The sequence below is a fragment of the Pseudophryne corroboree genome, chromosome 6, assembly GCF_028390025.1.
Source record: "Pseudophryne corroboree isolate aPseCor3 chromosome 6, aPseCor3.hap2, whole genome shotgun sequence".
Lineage (NCBI taxonomy): Eukaryota > Metazoa > Chordata > Amphibia > Anura > Myobatrachidae > Pseudophryne > Pseudophryne corroboree.
In genome coordinates, this window is record NC_086449.1 from 60,852,182 (window position 1) to 60,878,762 (window position 26,581).

At 41.4% G+C, this 26,581-nt stretch overlaps 1 protein-coding gene and 1 pseudogene across 1 annotated transcript in view; one reads left to right on the top strand and one right to left on the bottom strand.

The window, feature by feature from the left end:
- Positions 1–26,581, top strand: part of LOC134934246 (venom factor-like) — a 144,081-nt gene that overhangs the window by 65,502 nt on the left and 51,998 nt on the right. The window contains exons 5-9 of the mRNA XM_063929725.1: positions 17,795–17,865; positions 18,652–18,746; positions 19,570–19,652; positions 22,287–22,374; positions 26,022–26,150. Of these exons, the coding sequence (XP_063785795.1) occupies positions 17,795–17,865; positions 18,652–18,746; positions 19,570–19,652; positions 22,287–22,374; positions 26,022–26,150 (466 nt within the window). The remainder of the gene's footprint in view (positions 1–17,794; positions 17,866–18,651; positions 18,747–19,569; positions 19,653–22,286; positions 22,375–26,021; positions 26,151–26,581) is intronic.
- LOC134939021 (5S ribosomal RNA) lies at positions 20,373–20,491 on the bottom strand (annotated as a pseudogene).

Below are 26,581 nucleotides of genomic sequence, written 5' to 3' on the forward strand. Positions count from 1 at the left end.
GTTACTCGCTGAAAGAAAAGGGATGACCATCGGTGGATGAAACCATCAATGGTTTCCCATATCATAGTTGGTCACCATCGATGGCCACTCACAGTTTCACAACCGATGGCAGCCATAGATGGTGAGCACACCAAAGGACATCACTACTGTAGTGTTCAAGCCGCTGTGGAGCTGGAGTAAGCAGCTGATGCTGCGAGTGTCATCCTGGGTCATCAAATCCAGAAGCAGATCAAAGGAATGTTGTCAAGCCCCTTCTGAAACTAGAGATAGCCATCAACCATTGATGATTCAAAACCCTCGATGGTCTATGATCATTGTTAGCTACTTAACTACTTTTACCATTGATGGGGGAGAACCAGATAGCTTCTTATCATCGATGGTGGGAAACTATTGATTTTTTTTCTCTTTCCAGGGTGTAGGGGACATGGAGCATAGCAGACCAATCACGCCCCTGGGCCCTGATTGGTCTGCAACTTGCTCAATACTAAAGTAGGGATGACGATCGATGGCTGAAACCATCAATGGTTACCTTATAGATGGTTTCCCACCATCAAGGTTATCCATCAATGGTAACCCACTGATGTCCATCCTTATCTGAAACTACACCGATCACCTGGGACTTGTCAAGGGAAAGAAGGTTCATGTACAGAGTCTGTGAGTTACACAACACCTCACACCTTAACCCATACTTGCCTACCTGACCCTCTCCATGAGGGAGAAAATGCTCTGCTCCTGGACTTTCCAGGTAATGTATGATTGCCATCACCTGTGGTGAGCTAGGTAATTGATAAGAAAGGTGTTTCACCACAGGTGATGGCAATCATACATTACCAGGAAAGTCCAGAAACAGAGCATTTTCTCCCTCATGGAGAGGGTCAGGTAGGCAAGTATGCCTTAACCATCTAATCTCCAGTCAGCCACAAAACTATATTGTTAGACTGAAACGGATGGCGTAGTCAGAGAGATGTGATTACCCCAAAAGTGTCAGCTTGTAGTTCTAAAATCTCCCCTAAGTCTATAGCCCTCATCCATGTATGAGACTTCAGTACAGTTCTACATGGAAAAGGGGTTCAAACAGTCCTACAAAATAATAAATTGACTTACACAAAGGGAAATAAAAGCCAGCTTGGAATCCGTAAGCTAACTAAAGAGGCTACGTATTTCCACTACCTACTGTAGCAGCTGCAAACAATAGGCCCACTTACAGCGGCCGCATCCAGGTGGTCTCTGCATGCACACCGGCCGTTGTGTGCGTGCACGACTTTACGCATTGCGGCGCATCCAGGAAGGATGCGACCGCAGTGAGATTGACAGCGGCGGCCAGGCTGCGCTGCCAGGGATCAACCTTATATCCAATGCCTCCGCAATCTAATTGCAGATGCATCGGAGGGTGGCCTCACACTAATCAGTCAGGTTTTTCTCCATAGAATAGTAAAGGATGTTGATTTAAAAAATAAATAAGGAAATAAATACAAATACATTGGATTTCTCTTAAGGATGCCTGATAAGCAGGGCTGCCAAGAGAACTCCTGGGCCCCATTACAACAACTTGCCGGGCACCCTGGAATGGGTGTGGCCACAGTGTGTATATATATATATATATATATATATATATATATATACACACAATACTAACACTAATGGTAATGTATGGGTCCATGTATTATAGAATATTTATATAGAATTTATAAATTGTCAGCCGGGCATACGCCACTCGCACGCCTGCCTGTCCACTAATTTATAAACTCTGGCCTGGGCCCCCTCCCCCCCCCCTCTATTGACACCACTACTGATAAGGCAAATCTATATGATCATTTCCAGAACCTGCCAATAGCTGGCAAACATATCCTGTCCGGAGCAGGCCGAGCTGTTCTGCCCGTAGCTGGCATTGTATCTCAGTCAGGTGCAGCATCGTGCCTCAGCCAGGTGCTGGTATCGTACCTCAACCTGGCGCTGGCATGAATTGGAGACCAAAATTTATCTCATGATAATCCCACTGCTGTTCATTCCCATACTAAATAATCCTCAATTCCCTCTTCTGTGGTAGAGAGTAGACTGGGGAAGTAATTGGTACAGCCAAGGTCAGTGCAAGGTCCCTTGGCACTCTAGGCAAGAGTTCAGCTTACAGCCGTTAACCACCACCAATACCCACTTCCCAGCCCTCAGATGAAAGTGTGATTAACAAGTTCCACAGTCACCACTTGCAACAAGTACAACAAGGATGTTTCTTTCAGAGAGAGCCTTAATTTTGTGATAGGCAGACTCTGTGGTGGAGCCCAGATCCCTGCGCCCTAGGCAGCTGCCTAAAGGTAGAGCCAGCCCTGAGTATAGCTGTGCCTTTATAGTCACATTGGGCACTTAAAAGTTTTCTGTCAGAGATGGATAAAGTTTTTACAAATATTTGGGTGTTATCCACACAGAGCTCAAGTTTACTCAAAATGTGATAAGTTGGAAATTACAGTGGTAATTGTAATACCTATTGCACTTCTAATACCTATATTCTATACTCCAATATAGACGACTTTGCTTATTGGTCTGCTAGAGAAGTGGGCGGTGCTCCCTGAGAGTTAAGCTCAATTGTTCTAAAAAAAAAATACCCAAGGAAGGTTGAAAAAGAACTCTCCTATAGTGGGGCACTTTGAAGTGCTGTAATTAACGTGCATGAAATGGATCAAGGAGTTAAAACTTAACTTTTATTAAAGATATATTTAAAATAGAAGATAGTGTATTCTCTTAATCTAAAAGGTGAAATATCAACACATTACATATAAACACAACATATAACACAATTAAAAGGTACATGTGATGTGGTAACTCTAAAGGGCCTCAGCCCATATACTGGAGGAGAAGTTGTATGTAAGTATAACTCAGGAAAAGTAAGGCAAGACCTTGAGGCGTGTTTCGTGGTTCTACTGCCTCGTATGTGCTACTGCATTATATACGTGGTGAGAGACCCTTACTCGCACCAGTCTCAGGAATTACAGACAGTGCCAAAGTGTATACGTAGTGTGTCTTATTCACTTCTGCTTTTGGCTGATGACATTACAGTCAGCGCAACCAATGAGAGAGTTACTGACACTCTACTTACCCTGGAGTTGAAGTAAAGGGAGCCAAAAGACAGTATAGGTATATATAAAATAAGTCCTAGGTTTATAATATTGACTGTCCAACTACCTATCAGTTGATAACGCAACTATTCTGAGCCAGTAGCTTGGTTGCAATGTTGGACGGGATTTATCAATACCTCTATTCACATCCTTTATTTTATCTGGAATATTATTGAAAAGATTTTTTATTAAATTGGAGACAAGGATGTGTCAATGACCTGTAATAAATCTGATGAAGCCCCTTTGCTTCAATAATTATGACCTGCTGTAATTAACTCTCAGCTAATAAGCCAGGAAAAGGAGAGGAGAGGAGGCAAGACCTAAAAGCATATTTTGTGGTTCTGCTGCCACGCATGTGCTACCGCATTATATGCGTGGTGAGAGACACTTACTCACGCTAGTCTCTGGAAATACAGACAGTGCCAGAGCATTAAGTATTGTGTCTTATTCACCTCTATTCTTGGCTGATGACACTGAGGTCAGTGCAACCAATAAGTAAATTACTGACACTCTACTGCTCTGGTGTTGAAGAGGGAAAAAGACCTTGAAGTAGCACAAAATTATGTGTAGAATAATTTCATAATCAAGGCACTCACCATCCATTTATCTAACACATTAACACAACACCTTCTATAGACAATATTTTGATGCAATATATAGCAGAGATAATCAGTACCTACATTTGTACCATTAGACACAAATAGAAACTTATTCTCAAATTATACTAAGTAACTGTCCGTATCCTATATTCATTTCCGTATCCTACTTGCCTTAAGGGCTCTAACTATATTCCTGTAGCTGAGTTTATACCCTGAGTCACATGCAGCAAGACATAGAAAAATGGTAACCGGAGTTTAAGAAGCAATTATTATTAGTGAAGCACCAAATGGCCAACTGCCTCAGCTATAAACAGCTTCAAATCACAGGTACAAAATATGTCATACGACCTGTAGCGGGGTCAGCCCGCCGTGCGCAATCAGCAGGGCGCCCGTAGGGCTCCTTCCTTGACGTACGTTTCGCCGGATGGAATAAAAATAGGATATTATTAATACATATTTTGTCTAATAGGAATTTTTTCACATTTTGTCATGTCCAGCTTCAGTTTAAAAAATTAACTCATAAATAAACGTAAAACACAGGAAGACTTGAATAACATCTTTCCTGAAGAACTTATGGATATAGTACCCAACACAAATTGGGAGGAGGAATTTAAAAAACTCAAATATAATCTACAGAAACAATTATGTACTAACTGGGATCTTACTACTCTAAAGAACTATCAGAGGCAGACAATTTTACCAAGGGGGTTGAGACCAAAGGTTTTTCCCAATTTTGAGCTTATTACAGATAACCTTCAGAAAGAGTGGGAAGCCGCCCTCTGAAAGTGTTCACAAGATCTTATAACAATTCTTATTAAACATAACTTATTAGTATTGGAAGGGTGTGAAAAAGAAATAGACACTCTTGGTAAAAAATTACAAGATTGGGAACAAGATCAACAGTTTCAGAAGTGCTTTGAAAAAAATAAAAAAGATCTGGAGAATTATAAGGAAATTATAGAACGCAAACGAGCCAAAATTTTTTGAGACAAAAAAGAATTTGCAGTTGGAACCATTTTTAAATGGAAGCATAACATAAGAACCAACACGGGTATCCATAGAGATTACCAATATTCTTCTTCAGAATCAGAAGAAAATTGTGGGAGTCACCCATATTAGAGAAATTCACCATCCACCTCCTCACATAACAACACTACTCCTAACTCCTCGTCCACTCAATCTTTTTTTAGAACAAAATCAGGGTACCAGGAGAGGGTACCAAAGAGGAAGAAGACAAGGAGGGGGAAGAGGACAAGGAAGAGGAAGGGGCATCAGACATGGGATACCCCACAATCACAGAGACAATCCTCACAGAACAGACAAAGGACATAGATACTGAAGGGAGACTAGATGATTTGAGGATTATTAACCTCTCTAATATTGAACTCTCCACTATTCAAGAAAAAATATACTAAAGAAAGGATTATCCTTCTCATCAACCTCACATTTCAACAGATTCGAATGGGAGAAGGACCTACAACTATATGGGAGAGAACTACTCCTCAAGAAATTCTTTGTGAATCAGGATCGTATCAAGAAGGATACAGAATTGTCCCCTTCAGTACTCATGCCATCAACCTCGACATTGGTAGCATTTACTCAATCTGACTTAGAGGTCTTGCAAGACCTAGAGGATTTAACTGAAGATGCTGGCACCGTGGATACCTTCTGGACTGACACCCAGAGACCAGTGTGTAAACGCAAATCAGTTTTCTTCCCACAGAGTAATATCTGTCCACCAGTCCAAACTTTTTTGGATTTATTATCTTTGGTCTTTGACAAACTCTACAGTGAGAAACATCAGATTCAAGAAAATATCTCCAAGGAGGAGAAAGATACACCTGTGGAGATGCAAGCATGGGACCAAGTGATTATTAACCCATCCGATAAAGGAGTTAATGTAGTGCTTTGGCCCAGAGAAATGTACATGACAGAAGTAATGAGGCAACTGGGGGATACCTCTTGTTATAAACTCCTTTCTTCAGATCCACCAGAGATCTTTCTCTCAGCATATAACAAACTGGTTGCTGAATATCAACACAAAGGGATTATTACAAAATAAGAAATGGAATTTCTAGATGTTAAGAACCCAAGGATTCCCACTTTCTTTGCACTCCCAAAAGTACATAATAATGCCCAATTACCCCGGTCAGATCAGTTGTGTCAGGTATCTGCAGCCTAACTGAGAAGGCAAGTACCTTCATTGATGTACATCTCAGAAAGCATGTCCTGAGTCTACCGTCCTATTTATGTGACACTACAGATGTCCTTAAAAAGATTCATGGGGTCAGATTAGATAGTCATAAGTTTTTGATTTAATTGGACGTGGAATCTTTGTATACCTCGATTGGGCACATAGATGGCTTAAGGGTTGTGGAATACTGTCTTAGTATGGAAGGGCAAAGCGACTTTAATATATTTGTTTTGGAACTTTTGGAGTTCGTGCTACGTAGAAACTATTTTACTTTTGACAATAAATATTTCTTACAGATTAGGGGTACAGCCATGGAGGCCACATGTGCCCCCACCTACGCCAACCTTTTTCTAGGCTGGTGGGAGGCTGTAACAGTTTTTTTCTGAACAAATGGAAGAACACACTGTACATATAGTACAGTGGCGGCGTTACATAGACAACATACTGGTCATATGGGACGGCAGTGAGGAATAGTTGCTTAATTTTGTCGGCCTTTTAAACACCAACAATTTGACTCTCAAATTAACATATGAATGTAGCTCTGAGAAAGTTGCCTTTTTGGACCTCCTGATCCACAGGGGTGAAGGGGGTGAACTTACCACAGACCTTTACCGGAAGAATACGCCTACCAATAGTCTGTTATTTGAATCCAGCTGCCATTTCCCACCCACAGTTGCTAATATTCCTAAGGGTGAATTCTTACGCCTAAGAAGGAATTGTTCAGATAGGAACATTTTTATGCAACAGAGCAAAGATCTCACCATAAGACTGAAGAACAGAGGGTATAGAAGTCGGCTTATCAAAAGGGCTCAACATCATGTCTTGAAAACTAAGAGGGATTCCCTGATTTTTACGGCACAGAAAGAAACCAGTTAGACGGAGGAAATAAGATTTATAGGGAAATACTGTCAAGAATGGAGACAGGTTAAATCCATTCTCAATAAACATCTGCCGATATTGAAGGTAGACCAGGATCTTAAAAAATGACTATGTACGGAGGTATCTATGAGTTGGCGCAGAAGTACAAATCTGAAAGACACACTGGTCAGCAGCCATTTTCAGAGAGCGCATAAAAAGTCACTCATTAAAGGCACCTTTCCATGTGGTAGTTGCACAGCCTGCCAATACATATTGAAGACCAACAAAATAACCAATAAATTTGGTAGGGAAGTCAATCTGAGAGACTACATGAACTGTAAAACAGTGGGGGTGATTGTTTGCAACACCCCTGTGGGCTCATATATATAAGCATGACCTCAAGAACAATGAGAGTACGAGTTTTGGAGCATGCTACCAACATCCGTAATGCCAAGAGTGAGGCTAAAAAATTGAGAAAAATAACATCAGTAGCCAAACATTTTTTAATGAGTCACAATGGTGATCCCCGCCATCTGAGAGCCTTCGGCCTAGAGCATGTCAGATTAAATATTAGAAAAGGAGATTTAAACAACATTCTCCTCAAAAAAAGAAACTGAGTGGATTTTCCTCCTCAATACAGTTACACCATGGGGCCTTAATGAATTTAACAGCTGTACCCCATTTTTACAATAAGAACCAGTATACTGATGGAGGTATCCATACGAGTACTTGCCACCTCAAGTTTATTATCAACAATGCCTTTACTCCATCCTTTCGTGCGTTTTCGTTAAATTTATTTCTTTTAATTTGATACTTTATTCTGTAACACTGTTTCACTCACTAGACACCAGTTTATACGGGGTTCTGTTCACTTTTTAATCACTCACTTTACTAGATAGTTATAAAGTATCACCACCCCCTTTCTACACACTCATTTCAGGTAGTTCAATGACACTCAGATATTGCAAGGTAGTCATTTTTATTGGATATGTTTAAGATCACAAAAATACATTTTTAACACAGGCCGTTTAAGGTATACACTTAAAATGTTTTTCTTCAAAGAAGTATAGATAATATGGATCTATTTGAAGTAGCACTGCAGCACAATGCTCAGATTTTATGCAGCATCCTAGTTGTAGGATACGCACGTAACCAAGAAAGGATTTTATATAACCATCTTATGCTAATAGTCCAACAGGCCAGTAAGTAAGTAGCAATAATATTAAACTTGTCGATAATACTATAGTTAATCTAAGTTGCTGCTCACTATATGCGGTGGAGCAGTGAACTGTATACTGTCAATGCAACAGTCGAGCCTGAGATACTCGACGGTGTTATTCAACCACGATGTAATCCAAGCAAGGGGACAGTCACATCACGGCATCTCAGTAGAGACAACATCCTGACTACAGGCTGTCCTTACATCTTCAGCCCTGGAATCTTTCTCTGTTTATGTTTTCCTGTCTTTTGTGTTTCTTTCTTTTTAAGTTTACTCGCTATGATGGATAGGGATCATAATAAAGAAATACCTGTTCAGTAAGCCTCAACACAGGATAATGAGTAACTGGTTATTGTTAAAAAAAATTAAATAATAATAATCTCATACCCCATTTGAGATCAAGAGGTGCACTTCAAATAATCCTGGTATTGATGTGGCAAGTTTAAAGTGTCTTAGATTTTATTGGCATTGACGGATAGAAATAAACCTGCCACAATGCTAGTTAGCATTATTTCCTGCACATAAAGGATGCAGGTGTGTGGTTTTACAGGTGTCAATGCTACGGGTTACCTGAGTGACGCACGAGTAATCAAGTGCTATCCAAATCTGTGATTTAACATTAACAACACCTAACAGATACACGGGTAAAACGAGATTATAAAAAACAAAAAATCAGAAATCAAAAATAAAAGATATATTCTATCTATGGGAATTGTGAATTGTATTAATTTATGTTTCTTATCCCTCTCCTTCAGTCATATAAATCACTCTCGCTTTGAGTGAAAATTAAGATTCTATACCACCTAGCCATACTCAATCCCGTTATAGGTTGGAATGATTAATTCTTGTAATGACGTTTTATGGGGATGTATATCATTGAAAGAATAGAGCACTGAATACCCTCTTTGTTCATTGTTTAATGCTTTTGTCGAACTTTAGAAGTACAAAGTATGAAATTTTGATGTATTTAAATGCAGTCACAATAATAATGTACTTTACGATCAGGTCTGCAGAATAATAGTAAGTGATAGAAGCTTTTAATATTTATCATATGCAGGTGTATGATTACACTGCGTGAGCTCTTCCCTGCACACAGAGAATTATCTCAATGGAAAGGTGAAAGTGGTTATCACGCCCCTAACAGGGAGGGAAATGTGCTTTAAAAGGAAGCTGGGAGGACATTGGTGTGAGCTGTTCCCCCTTTGTGAACAAGCCATCCGGCGAAACGTACGTCAAGGAAGGAGCCCTACGGGCACCCTGCTGATTGCGCACGGCGGGCTGACCCCGCTACAGGTCGTATGACATAGTTTGTACATGTGATTTGAAGCTGTTTATGGCTAAGGCCGTTTGGTGCTTCACTAATAATAATTGCTTCTTAAACTCCGGTTACCATTTTTCTATGTCTTGCTGCATGTGACTCAGGGTATAAACTCAGCTACAGGAATATAGTTAGAGCCCTTAAGGCAAGTAGGATACGGTAATGAATATAGGATATGGACAGTTACTTAGTATCATTTGAGAATAAGTTTCTATTTGTGTCTAATGGTACAAATGTAGGTACTGATTATCCCTGCTATATATTTCAACAAAATATTGTGTTTAGCAGGTGTTGTGTTAATGGTTAGATAAATGGATGGTGAGTGCCTTGATTATGAAATTATTCTACACATAATTTTGTGCTACTTCAATGTCTTTTTCCCTCTTCAACACCAGAGCAGTAGAGTGTCAGTAACTTACTTATTGGTTGCACTGACCTCAGTGTCATCAGCCAAGAATAGAGGTGAATAAGACACAATACTTAATGCTCTGGCACTGTCTGTATTTCCAGAGACTAGCGTGAGTAAGGGTCTCTCACCACGCATATAATGCGTTAGCACGTGCGTGGCAGCAGAACCACAAAATATGCTTTTAGGTCTTGCCTCCTCTCCTCTACTTTTCCTGGCTTATTAGCTGAGAGTTAATTACAGCAGGACATAATTATTGAAGCAAAGGGGCTTCATCAGATTTATTACAGGTCATAGACACATCCTTGTCTCCAATTCAATAAAAATCTTTTCAATAATATTCCAGATAAAATAAAGGATGTGAATAGAGGTATTGATAAATCCTGTCCAACATTGCAACCAAGCTACTTGCTCAAAATAGTTGCATTATCAACTGATAGGTAGTTTGACAGTCAATATTATAAACCTAGGACTTATTTTATATATACCTCTACTGTCTTTTGGCTCCCTTTACTTCAACTCCAGAGTAAGTAGAGTGTCAGTAACTCTCTCATTGGTTGCGCTGACTGTATTGTCCTCAGCCAAAAGCAGAAGTAAATAAGACACATTACGTATACACTTTGGCACTGTCTGTAATTCCAGAGACTGGCGCGAGTAAGGGTCTCTCACCATGTATATAATGCAGTAGCACATACGAGGCAGTAGAACCACGAAACACGCCTCAAGGTCTTGCCTTACTTTTCCTGAGTTATACTTACATACAACTTCTCCTCCAGTATATGGGCTGAGGCCCTTTGGAGTTACCACATCACCTGTACCTTATAATTGTGTTACATGTTGAGTTTATATGTAATGTGTTGATATTTCACCTTTTAGATTAAGAGAATACACTCTTCTATTTTAAATATATCTTTAATAAAAGTTAAGCTTTAACTCCTTGATCCATTTCATGCACGTTAATTACAGCACTTTAGATCTGCGTTCTGTCACAGATATATTACCCCTCTGATGGTAGCAGGCCTGATCATACTAAAAAAAGTCATGAAAGCTTGTGTTAGGGTAGCTTGCGAGGGACAGATGCAGGCTCCAAAAGGTGGTCAGAACCGCAGAGAAGATCATCGGGGCCGACCTTCCCTCAGTCCAGGACCTGTACTTGTCCAGAGCTAAAAAGCGGGCAATGAAGATAGTAAAAGACCAGCTACACCCCGGCCACAGCATGTTTAACTTGCTTCCTTCAGGCAGGCGTTACAGGGCTGTCCCCGCCAGATCCACCAGAAGCCTCAAAAGTTTCTTTCCCCAAGCGGGCCGCCTGCTGAACTCATGAACATTGACTGACTAGACGTACATGTAACTAACTTGTGTTCCTACGGTATACCTATCTGTGTAACTTTACTTGCCCCCCCCCCCCCCACACACACACCTGCTTACCTGTTACCTGCTTGGCTGTTGTATAGCAAACCGAAGACAAATTCCTAGTATACGCTAGTATACCTGGCCAATAAAGCTGATTCTGATTCTGATAAGGCTTGCACCTCAATTACCAACACCTTAGTAGCCCTTCTGTCTTGGAGATTCAAAGTACTGGATATAGCCGGCTGGGGAGCAAGAAATCGCACTAGACACAGTTGTCAGTATGATACTGCTCTGTCCTTCCTGTGACAGGGAGATCTTTTAATTATACCAAAAAAGAAGTGGGCTCATTACATGCCCTCCAATCACAGTGAAGTATTCATGATAAAATTAGGAAATGATACAAAGTACAAGTTCCAATGAGTATACAAAAAGACACATTTCCAAACCATTCCGGGAGTCTGTCTTGTCAACGTATGAGGCGATTGCTGAGGATATCCTATTTCTGTCTTTCTCTGTCCTCTGCATTCTTTCATGTAAAGTATTTAAGGAAAACACCTGTTGTCTCTAGCACACATACAAGCAACGATGACCTTACAATATATGTAAAGGGTCATATATACAGTATTTAGAATATATTGCAACATTAATACACAAAAGCATTTTAATCAATATTACTCTTACACTTGTCACTGTGTTATTATTATCATCCTTCTTATGTATTAGTTGTTGTGATGAATAAAATAATAATACCTCCTACGCCGAGATAAAAAAAAGGATTCTGCCCATTTTCTGAGGTAGGCAAATGTTCAAGACTGATGTTCCCACTAAAAATAAATAAATCCCCACAGGGATGCCAGCTCAGGCACAGACACAAAGTTACCTGATATTGCCTTTAGTAGGCAAAAACATTTGGAAACCCATTCTCTGAGTAAAGGCTCATACACACTAGACGAGCCCCCACCGTTGCCGATATTGGCAGCGGTGGGGATCCGTCGGGGCGCCAGCATTGGCAAGTGCATACACACTAACCCCTTTCTGCCAGACTGAATCACCTTGGTCATTAATCGCAATATCCTGTTTTTATTGGCGAAAAAAAGGGTCGGAGTTTAATAGGATACCGCCGTTAGTCTGTTATCTTTTCTTACATTCATAAAGGCCCCTGAAGGGACAAGGAAATAACACAATTGTCTGTATTCCTTTACTTGTAAGGCAAAGGTTTGTTTACAATATTGTTTTGTTATCTATTTATAGAAAACTACACTGTTCAAACATTGGGGAAATCAAATTAGCTGTGATAAGATCATGGCGCCAGTAATTGCGGCTGTATGCCATACTTACACTAACACCAGGCTTGCAGTATTTTTATGCGCAGCCCACAGGGCTGCAAAAAAATGTGCAAGTCTTGCACTAGAAAGTGCTGGGAGGGGGGCGAGGTTGGATGCCATTTACATCCATTGCAACTGCAACTCACACCCACAGCCCCTCCCCACCACAATCTGTTTGTGGCTTAAAGGATTCTTCCATAGACTTTATTGGAGTCGGATTATCTGGGATTTTGGATTCTAGATAAAATGCCACAGCCGGGATTTGGCGCCATTTCTCAGGCATGCTGCTGTATGCTGTGCTGTACTCTGCTGTATTGGTTGTGCTGTGTCAGACTCCAGACTTTCAAGTGGCTGTACTCTATTTATAGTCAGTGTATAGGGAGCACCCTGGCAGAGCCGGCTTCAGGCTACTAGCACCCTGAGCAAGAAAATGTCAAGCCCCCCCCCCCCGCCATGCACGTGCCGAAGGCGCACGCGCTCCTGGAAAAGTGGGCGTGGTCTCGGAATTCATATTATCAAACTATAATTAAATATATTTTCACACACCCTCTATGCACACAATTAGCAGCCTTACACATAACAGCCACAGTAGTGTTCCTTACACATAATGTCTCCAGTATAGTGCCAGATACACATATAATGTCTCCAGTATAGTGCCAGATACACATAATGACTCCAGTAGTGCAGTGCCAGATACACATAATGACCCCAGTAGTGCAGAGCCAGATAGACATGATATGTCCCCCAGCAGTGCCAGATACACATAATGTCTCCAGTATAGTGCTAGATACACATAATGTCTGCAGTATAGTGTCAGATACACATGTCTCCAATATAATGCCAGATACACATAATGTCTGCAGTATAGTGTCAGATACACATAATGTCTCCAGTATAATGCCAGATACACATAATGTCTCCAGTATAGTGCCAGATACACATAATGTCTCCAATATAGTGCCAGATACACATAATGTCTCCAGTATAGTGCCAGATACACATAATGTCTCCAATATAGTGCCAGATACACATGTCTCCAGTACAGTGCCATCTACACATGATATGCTCCCTAGCAGTGCCAGCTACACATGATATGCCCCCAGCTGTGCCAGCTACACATGATATGCCCCCTATCAGTGCCAGCTACACATGATATGCCCCTCAGCAGTGCCAGCTACACATGATATGCCCCACAGCAGTGACAGATACATATTATATGCCCCCAGCAGTGTCAGATACACCTGTCCCCACTGTTCCAGATACATATATGCCCCACAGTGCCAAATACATATATGCCCACAGTGCCAGATACATAAATGCCACCACAGTGCCAGATACATATATGCCTCCACAGTGCTAGATACATATATGCCTCCACATTGCCAGATACATATATGCCTCCACAGTGCCAGATACATATATGCCCCAGTGCCAGATACATATAAGCCCCCACATTGCCAGATACATATATGCCCCCAGTGCCAGATATATATATGTCCCCACAGTGGCAGAAACATATATGCCTCCACAGTGCTAGATACATATATGCCACCACAGTGCCAGATACATATATGCCTCCACAGTGCTAGATACATATATGCCTCCACATTGCCAGATACATATCTGCCTCCACAGTGCCAGATACATATATGCCCCCAGTGCCAGATACATATAAGCCCCCACATTGCCAGATACATATATGCCCCCAGTGCCAGATATATATATATATGTCCCCACAGTGGCAGAAACATATATGCCCCCACAGTGCCAGATACATATATGCCCCCACAGTGCCAGATACATATATGCCCCCACAGTGCCAGATACATATATGCCCCCAGTACCAGATACACATGTCCCCAGTGCCAGATTCATATATGCCCCCAGTGCCAGATACACATGTCCTCAGAGTGCCAGATATGCCCCCAGTGCCAGATACACATGCCCCCACTGTGCTAGATATGCCCCCAGTGCCAGATACATATATCCCCACACAGTGCCAGATATGTCCCAATGCCAGATATACATGTCCCCATAGTGCCAGATATGCCCCCCTTGCCAGATACACATGTCCCCACACAGTGCTAGATATGCCCCCAATGCCAGATACACATGTCCCCACACAGTGCCAAATATGTCCCCAATGCCAGATACATATGCCCCCACACAGTGCCAGATATGCCCCCTAGTGCCAGATACACATGCCCCCACAGTGCCAGATATGCCCCCAGTGCCAGATACACATGTCCTCAGAGTGCTAGATATGCCCCCAGTGCCAGATACACATGCCCCCACAGTGCCAGATACACATTCCCCCACAGTGCAAGATATGCCCCCAGTGCCAGATACACATGCCCCCACTGTGCTAGATATGCCCCCAGTGCCAGATACATATATCCCCACACAGTGCCAGATATGTCCCAATGCCAGATATACATGTCCCCATAGTGCCAGATATGCCCCCCTTGCCAGATACACATGTCCCCACACAGTGCTAGATATGCCCCCAATGCCAGATACACATGTCCCCACAGTGCCAAATATGCCCCCAATGCCAGATACATATGCCCCCACACAGTGCCAGATATGCCCCCAGTGCCAGATACACATGCCCCCACAGTGCCAGATATGCCCCCAGTGCCAGATACACATGTCCTCAGAGTGCCAGATATGCCCCACAGTGCCAGATACACATGCCCCCACAGTGCCAGATACACATGCCCCCACAGTGCAAGATATGCCCCCAGTGCCAGATACACATGCCCCCACAGTGCCAGATATGCCCCCTGTGCCAGATACACATGCCACCACAGTGCCAGATACACATGTCTCCAGAGTGCCAGATATGCCCCCACAGTACCTGTGCCGGCGACGAGGGAGGGGGAGTGCTATGGGCCGCGGGTGGACTAAATCTGAACTACTCAGTGCGCGCTATGCACGCTGTCTGGCGCCGGCATCAGACACCGGCACTGAACAGCGCACACAGAGCAGTTTAGCATAGTCCCACCTGCAGCACTTCCCTCCCTCGTCATAACACACAGACAGCCACTTCTGGTAATCAGAGGCGGGCCAAGACGGACGGACGCTGCTGCAGGCTACAGGACTAGGCTCCAGGCTCCAATATGGCGGCGCCAGCATGCAGCGCCCATTAAGGGTGGCGCCCTGCGTGGCCGCTCTATTGGAACATGCCTGGAGCCGGACCTGCATCCTGGTGTTTGCTGCACTGCGCTCTGCAGTATTGGCTGTGCTGTGTCAGACTCCAGACTCACAAGTGGCTGTGCTCTGCATATAGTCAGTGTATAGGGGGCACGCTGCTGTATGCTGCGCTGTGCTCTGCTGCAAACTGGCTGCTTGTGGCCAACTAAACTGGCTGTTCACAAGCAGCACTACATTGTGTATTATGTGACTCACTGTCAGATATTCTTCTATTGTTTGCACTGTTTGGGGCGCTTTACCCTAGTGCACTTTGTTCACGTGCATCTATAAAACCTGTGACTCTGGCCCTCATTCCGAGTTGTTCGTTTGCTAGCTGCTTTTAGCAGCATTGCACATGCTAGGCCACCGCCCTCTGGGAGTGTATCTTAGCTTAGCAGAATTGCGAATGAAAAATTAGCAAAACTGCTACTAAATAATTCTTAGCAGTTTCTGAGTAGCTCCGGACCTACTCACAGATTGCAATCAGCTCAGTCCGTTTAGTTCCTGGTTTGACATCACAATCACGCCCTGTGTTCAGCCAGCCACTCCCCCGTTTCTCCAGACACTCCCACGTTTTTACCTGACACGCCTGCGTTTTTTAGCACACTCCCGGAAAACGCCCCTTTCCTGTCAATCATTTACCGATCAGCAGAGCGACTGAAAAGCGCCGCAGAATCCACAGCAAATCTGCTAAGTTTTTAGTTAAATAACTAAGCGCATGCGCCCTGCGTGCCTTGCGTATACGCAATTTGCAACAAATCGCAGCATAGCGAAAATCAGCAATGAGAGAACAACTCGGAATGACCGCCTCTACGCAGTAATCTCTGAAAAATGCTCAACGATCAAATTAGAGAAGACCAACCAAAACTCTAGTGCTGCAGCTAGTCTGCCACCAGTCATGCACCACTTTCACTTCTGTCACTGCTGTGTGGCATTGTTTCTAAGATGTGCTATAAACTGCCGTGTGTTTGTGCCACTGCTCTGTCGCTTAGTAACTAGCCAGCTCGCTGCAGCCTTTGGCTTAAAGGGGATTGAAACAATATTGTGAGCTGTGAAGTGGTTAAATTGACTGGAAATGAATGTTATTGAGGTTAATCAAATTATTTTAGCTTTTTTGTATGTTTTTGGGAAAAAATCCAAAATCAAAACCAGTCACGGCCAAAATCCAAACCAAATCCAAAACTAAATGATGAATTAGAACCAAAACCAGCAAAAATGGTTCGGAGTACAACTCTAAGTATCTCTTTTTAGGGTTTGCCTTTGCCAATACAGTTTTGACCCTGTGGTGTTATTATTAGGATTGCTACCAGAAAGAAAGCTTGCCAAAATCTGATTCAATGAGCAGCATCCATGCCCAGATGCTAGTCTGCATGTGACCTGTGCACAACCTAGCCTGCTGGACAGGCGCAGCTGCATTGTTAGTGTTGGCAGGTTAGTGCTGGAAAACATGTCACTCCCTTGCATGTTAGCAGAGACTCGGGATGCTTGCTACCCAAGCCCACTAGCTTTTCCTAAGTGGCAATCTTCCAAAGAACAAATACATTGGTAAAGGAGGGCTGTTTGAGCGAGTTATTATTTTAGCACTGATGTGCCCTTTAGATGCAGAAATCTGATAACACTATGCACCTCAGTGTGTGAAAATGTTTCCGCCGGCCCTGTCATCTTACAACTGATGTTGGGACAGTATGACTGATATGAGGTGTCATCTAATGGCCAAGCGGGGAAGCAGTGGTCTACTGTACCTGCTCTGGCCTTGCGGGGAATTAGACTGAAATAGAGAACATTATACATGTGACAGGTTGCAAGTTACCTTACTTATTGAACAACCCTTCGTATTAGAAGGATATTTATCTTAAACAAATGTTGAACGTTTTTACTATATTGTCATCATTGGGAAAGCCCGGCTTACTTGCTTGTGTCCAATAAACACACTAGCTGTCATAAGGTCTGTGGGTAAGTGTATTATGGTGATAACATATGTTTGAAAAGTAATCTTGTTTGGAAGTGATGGATGGGGGATAAAGTGGAAAAGCAATTTTACAAATGTATATTTAATAGTGTTAATAACCCTTTACAAAAACAAAACTGAATATATGGTCTGAGTCCTGTTCCTGCAATCACAGCACTGACTGAATTACTTTAAGTCACTCAGGTATGCATATCATATTCTTGTGCATTTCTGTTAAATAACGTATGTATATCATTTTTCTTTCTATTTAGTTCTTTACCGAATTTTCACAATGGACCCAAACATGAATCCTATGAAGAAGTCAGTGGACGTGGAAATCTCAGTAAGATGGATGTTCTTGGGAAGAGATTTTAAATATTAATTGATCAGACACATAGAGGTATATTTACTAAAGGGCGTAATTTTAGAAGTGGTGATGTTGGCCGTAGCAACCAATCCAGCAATCAGTCGGTTTCTGGCAGGAGATATAAAGGTGCTCACAGTCAGTGCAACATCACTCTTCAAGATGCCTACTTACCCCGTAGACAGGAAAGCTCCGGGTCCAGTCCAGTTTCCTCTCTGGGTCCAGTCCAGTTCCATTTCGGTCACCAGTCCAGTTCAACCCTCATTATTAGTCTCACTGCCACCTTGTATCAAGTCACTATCCATATTGGACTCGGTTCCAACTCCCAACACAAGCACTATTCTGTTTTAATAAAGTTACCAGTTCCTCGTGCTGCATGATCATGCAAGTTCTGCCAAAGACCAATAAAGTATTAAATCACTACCTATCCAGTTCAATCATTCTTCATCTGTCCCATGAGCAGGAACTGGATTAGGCCTTTCAGTTTCCAACATAATCCTACCTCCCCTGTGCCAGTCTATCATGCCTTCCCTGACCAAGCTCAACCCTCAGGCGTGACACTACCTTTATCATCAGTGCAATTTAACTAGCCCTCATCATTAGCAATGCACAGCTGCACCATCCCTGTACTAGGTGCAAGAGAGGCATCCGAATTTAGGAGGAACTCTGCATAACCTCAACTTTACGAAGGCCAACAATTGCAATGGCACATTCTTAGTTCACGTCTGGTTCCCATCTGACATGAATTCTTTATTTTCTTCTTAGACCCCGCAGAAAATGATTGTAAAAAAAGAGTTTATCAAGAATGAAAACGATACTGGCATTAGCAGCTTGTCCTATCAACTAAGTGATCTAGCAAGGTGAGTGTCAAGCAAATATATATATATATATATATATATATACCTAAATACACTTAGCAAATGGGCAGACCCATGCTGCACTGCAGGTGGGGGAGATGTAACATGTGCAGAGAGAGTTAGATTTGGGTGGGTTGTGTTCAAACTGAAATCTAAGGGGGGTCATTCCAACCTGATTGCACGCTAGGATTTTTCGCTGCGATCAGGTCAGAACTGCGCATGCGTATGCACTGCAATGCGCAGGCGCCTCTTACGGGTACAAACAGATCGTTGCAGAGCGATGGATTTTACAAAGAATCCATTCGCACAGCCAATCTCAAGGAGATTGAAAGGAAGAGGGCATTTGTGGGTGTCAACTGACCGTTTTCTGAGAGTGGTTGGAAAAACTCAGGCGTTTGCAGGGCGGGTGTCTGACGTCAACTCTTGCCAAGAACAGGCTGAAGTGATCGCAGCGGCTGAGTAAGTTCTGAGCTACTCAGAAACTGCACAAAACTTTTTTGTACCGCTTGGCTGCACATGCGATCAAATACTTGCAAAGCAAAAATACACTCCCCTATAGGCGGCGACTATCTGTTCGCAGCGCTGCAAAAAATAGCTAGCGAGCGATCAACTCGGAATGACCCCATAAATGCAGTGTAAAAATTAAGCAGCCAGTATTTACCCTACACAGAAACAATATAACCCACCCAAATCTAACACTCTCTGCACGTGTTACATCTGCCCCCCTGCAGTGCAACATGATTTTGCCCAATTGCTAACTTTTTGGGTTCGCTAACCAACCTGAATAACCCTTTATATACTGTACCCTTTGTTTTGTTCTTGACAGTTTGGGAGAATGGACCATCTCAGCAAAGTATCAAGGCACAGATGTGCAGAATTATGCCACAAACTTTGAAGTGAAAGAATACGGTATGTTGTGTGATGATGTACGTGGTATAATTAGTGTAATAAAGATCAATGTACTGTATCAGACAAATGAAACAGATTAAGAAATATCCCTCTTTAAATGACATTATTTCTGCAAATGTTATAAATATCATAGATTCCTCAAAATGAATGTTATTTATTGTATACTAGATTTATTTCTGAGATAATAATAAAGCTATACAAAATTGGGTTAAGGATGCCGCACAGGACTAGGTGATGTTAAATGAATAAATAATTTGTATGTGTTTCCAAGAAAACCGACAGACCGGAAAAACTTCCGGAATTTATCACCATCTACCGTTGAACAAGAAGAGTTCTTTTATAGGTAGAAAAAAGGGTGATTATCGATGGTGCTCCCATGGGTCTATTACATAGGTAATAAAGAGAGGAGAGAAAGAAAAAGTGACCCTTGTTGGGAGCACTCACTCTTGGAAACAATTGTAATTGAGATTATGCATAATGAGGTAGATATTAAAACGTAACCTTTAATTATTTTTAAATAAAATAAAAGTACACACAAAATTGCTGTTTAAAAATATGACTGAACAAAGTGAAACATTGGTTTGGAATTCCGACTGTGAATATATAGGTGAAAACATATATATAAGGCAAAGGCGTTAGATTATGGCAAAACCAAAAATTGCCCTCCAGGTATTAATTTTTAAGGGTTAGTGCAATAGCCAGAGTATTGCCGTCAAGAAAAACCTACAACACCAGGTATTCCTTAGTGGTCAACCACCTAAGTACTGACCAGGCCCAACACCGTATTGCTTCCAAGATCGGACGAGATTGGGCATGTACGGTGTGGTATGGTAGTAGATTCAGGTTTGATAAGGCAAGAACCTGCAGCTGGTATGCGGCTGTTGAGTGTACCATAAACCTGGTTATTGGGATGGGCAAATGATCTCTAAAAATAGAGATATGTGTTTGACCATCATTGCACCAAATTGTATTCCCAATGTGTAGGTATACGGAGGTTTAAATCATATGGTCAGTCGGTTTTGCCAAATAGAGCCGTCTTGTATGTTGCTTTTTTTGTGCTGTGCAACATCATTAAAATTTTTCACGTGTGATAGGGCAAGAATGGACCCTTGTTATACTGATGACATGCCAACAAGATTAATGCAAATTGAATCACAATTATGTTTCTAATATGTAATGTGATTAAAGCTGAAACTATAATGATCAAGATAAATCCACCATCCTCCCCCTCCACCTTCACAGAAAGTATAGGGCTGGAAATGGAAATGCACTAGGAAACATATTTGTCAGCTGAGCAGACAGATTAGCAGAAGTGGATAGATAGATAGGAAATATATTTTCCAGAGACAAAATCTCTGTTATCCACATTAAGGCTAACTAAATCATTAGAGCCTGAAATACCACATGCTGTCTTTATCACAATCTTGTCGAGCTGTTGTACTTTCAGTAAGGAAACAAATGGTCATGTATACACTGTGTGTCCACAATAAGAAAATCAATAAGAAAATCAGAATTGTGACATGCCAAATATAATTTGTGCTAAAATAGCAAGTGTGTATACCTTGATTCTATGCCTGTATTTGAGACCTGTATAAAGAAACAGTGCTATCTATACAGGGATGAGGGAGTGACGACACCTGTACTGTAATTGCTACAGCTGTAGAGAATAACAGATTGTTACTAATTATAATGTGTCAGCCACAAATGACACAAAAAGTGTCAAAGAATTGTACTATGTGTTGATGGCACTTAGAAAGCAGAAAAGCGTATCATATACAATGAATAATGCCTTAAATAAGTGGCATAAATTTGCCGAAAAAAGAGACCAATGCACATGCTGTTAAATTACATCTGTGCGCGGCTGGAGAGCGGGAGACGGGAAATATGCAGGATATACAAAAATATACTTATAGCCGCCTGGCGTCTGTGTCCTGCTCGCTGAATGCCGCTGACAGCTCGGCTATACGAGCTGTGTGTCTCTGCGGCTCGCCTGGTCTCCTCTCCTGCCGGTCTGCTGGTCACGTGAGCGCGCTCACCGTGACCACGTCCATCACCCCCAACGTACGTTTCACAGTTAGCTTGTTCACGGGTAGCCTTTGCCTTATATATATGTTTTCACCTATATATTCACAGTCGGAATTCCAAACCAATGTTTCACTTTGTTCAGTCATATTTTTAAACAGCAATTTTGTGTGTACTTTTATTTTATTTAAAAATAATTAAAGGTTACGTTTTAATATCTACCTCATTATGCATAATCTCAATTACAATTGTTTCCAAGAGTGAGTGCTCCCAACAAGGGTCACTTTTTCTTTCTCTCCTCTCTTTATTACCATAATAATAAAGCTCATTGAGACCTGTTGGAGAAAGAGCACTATATAAATAACATTATTATTATTATCTGTACAAATGAGAATCACCAATCAAATAACCTTTCTCCGACTGCCTTGCTTAACTAGAAATATTTCTTTAATAAGCTGTCATTGATGATTGAGAGAGCAGCTTTCAAATTGATGTTACAAACATGTGTACTGTTACTTTATAGAGGAACAAGAAGTATGTAACTGATGATTGTAATAATCATCACAAATGAGTATAATAATACTAATATCAGGTTTTCTGTTTCTTCCTCAGTCTTGCCAAGTTTTGAGATCAAGCTCCAAAAACGTCAAAATTTTTTCTACTTGAATGATAAAGACTTTAATGTGACAATCTTTGCAAAGTGAGTAAGCGTTATTGCTGTTCCCTTGAAATCTGAATTTGATGTGTTCAGTGATATAGTATTCTGTATGTACAGGAGAAGTCTGTGTGCACTAGTGATCAGTGATATATATACAGGAGGTGTCTGTGTACACTAGTGATCAGTGATATATGTACAGGAGAAGTCTGTGTGCACTAGTGATCAGTTATATATGTACAGGAGAAGTCTGTGTGCACTAGTGATTAGTGATATATGTACAGGAGTTGTCTGTGTACGCTAATGATCAGTGATATGTACAGCTGTCTGTGTATACTAGTGATCAGTGATATGTATAGGAGGTGTCTGTGTGTCTTAGTGATCAGTGATGTATGTACAGGAGAAGTCTGTGTGCACTAGTGATCAGTGATATATGTACAGGAGGTGTCTGTGTGTACTAGTGATCAGTGATATATGTACAGGAGGTATCTGTGTACTCTAATGATCAGTGATATGTACAGGAGCTGTCTGTGTATACTAGTGATCAGTGATATGTACAGGAGGTGTCTGTGTGTCCTAGTGATCAGTGATATATGTACAGGAGAAGTCTGTGTGCACTAGTGATCAGTGATATATGTACAGGAGATGTCTGTGTGTACTAGTGATCAGTGATATATGTACAGGAGGTATCTGTGTACTCTAATGATCAGTGATATGTACAGGAGCTGTCTGTGTATACTAGTGATCAGTGATATGTACAGGAGGTGTCTGTGTGTCCTAGTGATCAGTGATATATGTACAGGAGAAGTCTGTCTACACTAGTGATCAGTGATATATGTACAGGAGGTGTCTGTGTGTCCTAGTGATCAGTGATATATGTACAGGAGAAGTCTGTCTGCACTAGTGATCAGTGATATATGTACAGGAGGTATCTGTGTACTCTAATGATCAGTGATATGTACAGGAGCGGTCTGTGTATACTAGTGATCAGTGATATGTACAGGAGGTGTCTGTGTGCACTAGTGATCAGTGATACAGTATATGTACAGGAGTTGTCTGTATACTCTAATGATCAGTGATATGTACAGGAGCTGTCTGTGTATACTAGTGATCAGTCAGTGACAAACGCAGGATTTCTAGAGAGGGGTTACCAAATGCAATCCACTATCTCCCACTCTGCGAAATATGGAATAAACTTAATATTTAACACTATAGATGGTCTATAGTATAGGCTGTATTAAACATATTTAATATAAATAGGATAATGTAAGTGGTCAGGAAAAGGTTAAACATACCATAATAAATAAATACACAAACATAATAGAACCAGTACTGCAATTTCTAAGCACACATTCTCCCACCTCATGGTAAAGCTCCTGTCTCTTCTTCCTGCTAGCTACGGTCTGGTCCAGTGCATTGATTGAGGCCTCAGAAGCAGAAGAAGCTTCTACCCCAGGACATGTGCAGCAGCTTAAACTGCATGATGTGGTGGCAGCTCTAGTAACTGTATTATATACCATTGCAATTGTCATAATTTGACCCACTTGCCAAGAGGAGGGGGGTTTCCAGGCAACCGGAACCCCCCCCCCCCCCCCTGCGTTTGCCTATGATCAGTGATATACTGTATGTACAGGAGTTGTCTGTGTGTCCTAGTGATTAGTGATATATGTACAGAGGGTGTTTGTGTGCTATATTGATCAGTGATAGTTACATAGTTAACGAGGATAAAAAGAGGCAAAATGCCCATCAGGTTCAACCTGTAATCTGTCTTAAGCAGAGTTCATTATAATGTCCCAATTGAAATAATGATTTAAACAACTGAAAATCATGTTCTTCCCAGATTAAAAATGGCAATATTTTAAATGTTATAACCTTGGATATTTTTTCAGTCAGAAATTTATCCAATCTGTTTTTAAATGCATATATAGTGTCCGCCATTACCACCTTCTCTGGCAGGGAATTCCATATCCTTATTACCCTAACAGTGAAGAGCCCTTTCCTACGCAGCGTATGGAATTTTCTCTCCTCAAGCCTCAGGGAGTGCCCTCGTGTTTTATACAGAGTTCTTTTAATAAACAATTCCTCTGACAACTCTTTGCAATTTCCCTTTATATATTTGAAGATATTGATAATGTCTCCTCTTAGACGCCTCTTTTCTAGTGTATACAGTTTCAACCTAGTGAGCCTTTCCTCATACTCCAGACCCTCTAGCACTTTAATCAATTTAGAATCCTTTTGAGCACACGGATATCTTTTTTATAATGTGGTGCCCAAAATTGAACACAATATTCCAGGTGGGGACATACCAATGATTTGTACAGCGGCAGGATTATACTCTTGTCCCTTGTCTCAATTCCCCGTTTTATGCGCGCTAGCACCTTACTTGCCTTCTTTGCTGCACTTTGACATTGTGTACGGTTGTTTAGCCTATTATCAATCAGTACCACCAAACCTTTTTCCAATACTGTTACCCCTAGATTTTCCCCATTTAATATGTAGGTGACAAGTTTGTTTTTGGTCCCGAAGTGCATAACTCTGCATTTTTCTATATTGAATCCCATTTTCCATTTAGACGCCCAGATTTCAAGTGTAGATAAGTCGTTCTGTAGAGACTCCACATCTATTTCCTAATTAGTTACCTTACACAATTTAGTATCATCTGCAAAGATTGACACTGTGCTTTCTAGGCCTATTTCTAGGTCGTTGATAAATATGTTGAACAGTAGTGGCCCAAGTACGGACCCTTGTGGTAGTCTGCTGACAACTGGTGCCCAGCTGGAGGACATCCCATTGGCTACTACTCGCTGTACCCTGTTATCCAGCCAATTACTTATCCATGTATAAATAGTTTTTCCTAGGCCAAGCTCCTTTAATTTAATGATCAGTCTCCTGTGAGGCACTGTATCGAAGGCTTTTTCAAAATCTAGGTATACCACATCCACTGCTTTTCCCTGGTCAAGATTGTCGCTCACTTCCTCATAGAAGCTAACTAAGTTAGTTTGACATGATCTGTCCCTTACAAACCCATGCTGGTTCTTGCTAATAAACCTAACAGCATGCAGATATTCCTGTATGCTATCCCTTAAAATGATTTCCAATAATTTCCCCACTATAGATGTCAAACTAACTGGCCTGTAATTTTCTGGATGATTTTTAGATCCCTTTTTAAATAATGGCACTACCTCAGCTATACACCAATCCATAGGTACCATGCCTGATCTAATAGAACTATTGAAAATCAAGTATAGGGGTCTTGCTAGTTGTGACCTAAGCTCCATAAGAACCCTCGGGTGAAGTTCATCAGGTCCAGGTGATTTATTCATCTTAATTTTGCTTAGTCTCTCCTGGACTACCTCCTCAATTAAACAAGTATCTAGCCAGGAATCCTTGCTTTCACTATCGTTATGCACTACTCCCACCGTCTCTTCTTCTCTGGTGAACACCAATGAAAAGAATTTGTTCAGTATTTCTGCTTTTGTTTCGTTCTCATTTATCAATATTTGAAATTCATCTTTTATTGGACCTATATTCTCCTTTCTTAACCTTTTACTGTTTATGAATTTAAAAAACTTCTTAGGATTGTTTTTGCTCTCTAATGCTTTTCCTTTTCTATTTTAGCTGCTCTTATTGCTTTTTTGCATTTTTTTTATTGCATTCCTTGTAGTACTGAAATGAATCCTTCGTTCCATTAGATTTAAATGCTTTGAAAGTACGTTTCTTATTAGTCATTACTTCCTTGACCTTCCTATTAAGCCACATCGGTTTGAGTTTGGTACTCCGTCGTTTGCTGCCCATGGGAATGAATTTGTCAATATTGCCATGTAACAACCCTGTTAAAGCATCCCACATTTCCGTAGTGTTCTTGCAATCAAACAAGTCCTCCCAGTCAAAGTCGTTAGGTGTACCTCTCAGCATACTGAAATTAACCTTCCTAAAGTTAAATATTTTGGTTGATCCCTTGTAGTGATGTTTCTTGAAACTGACGTCGAATGTAATCATATAGTGATCACTGTTACCCAAGGTCTCCCCAACTTTCATGCTTGATACAATGTCCACATTATTAGTAATTACTATATCCAGAGTAGTTTTACCTCTAGTTGGATCCTCGACTAATTGAGATAAATTGTGATCCTTTAACGTATTTGAAAACCTGTTGCCCCTAGCTTTAACACATGAATCATTACTCTAGTTTATATCAGGATAATTAAAATCCCCCATCACTAGAATGTCTCCCAATCCCGCAGCCGTTTCA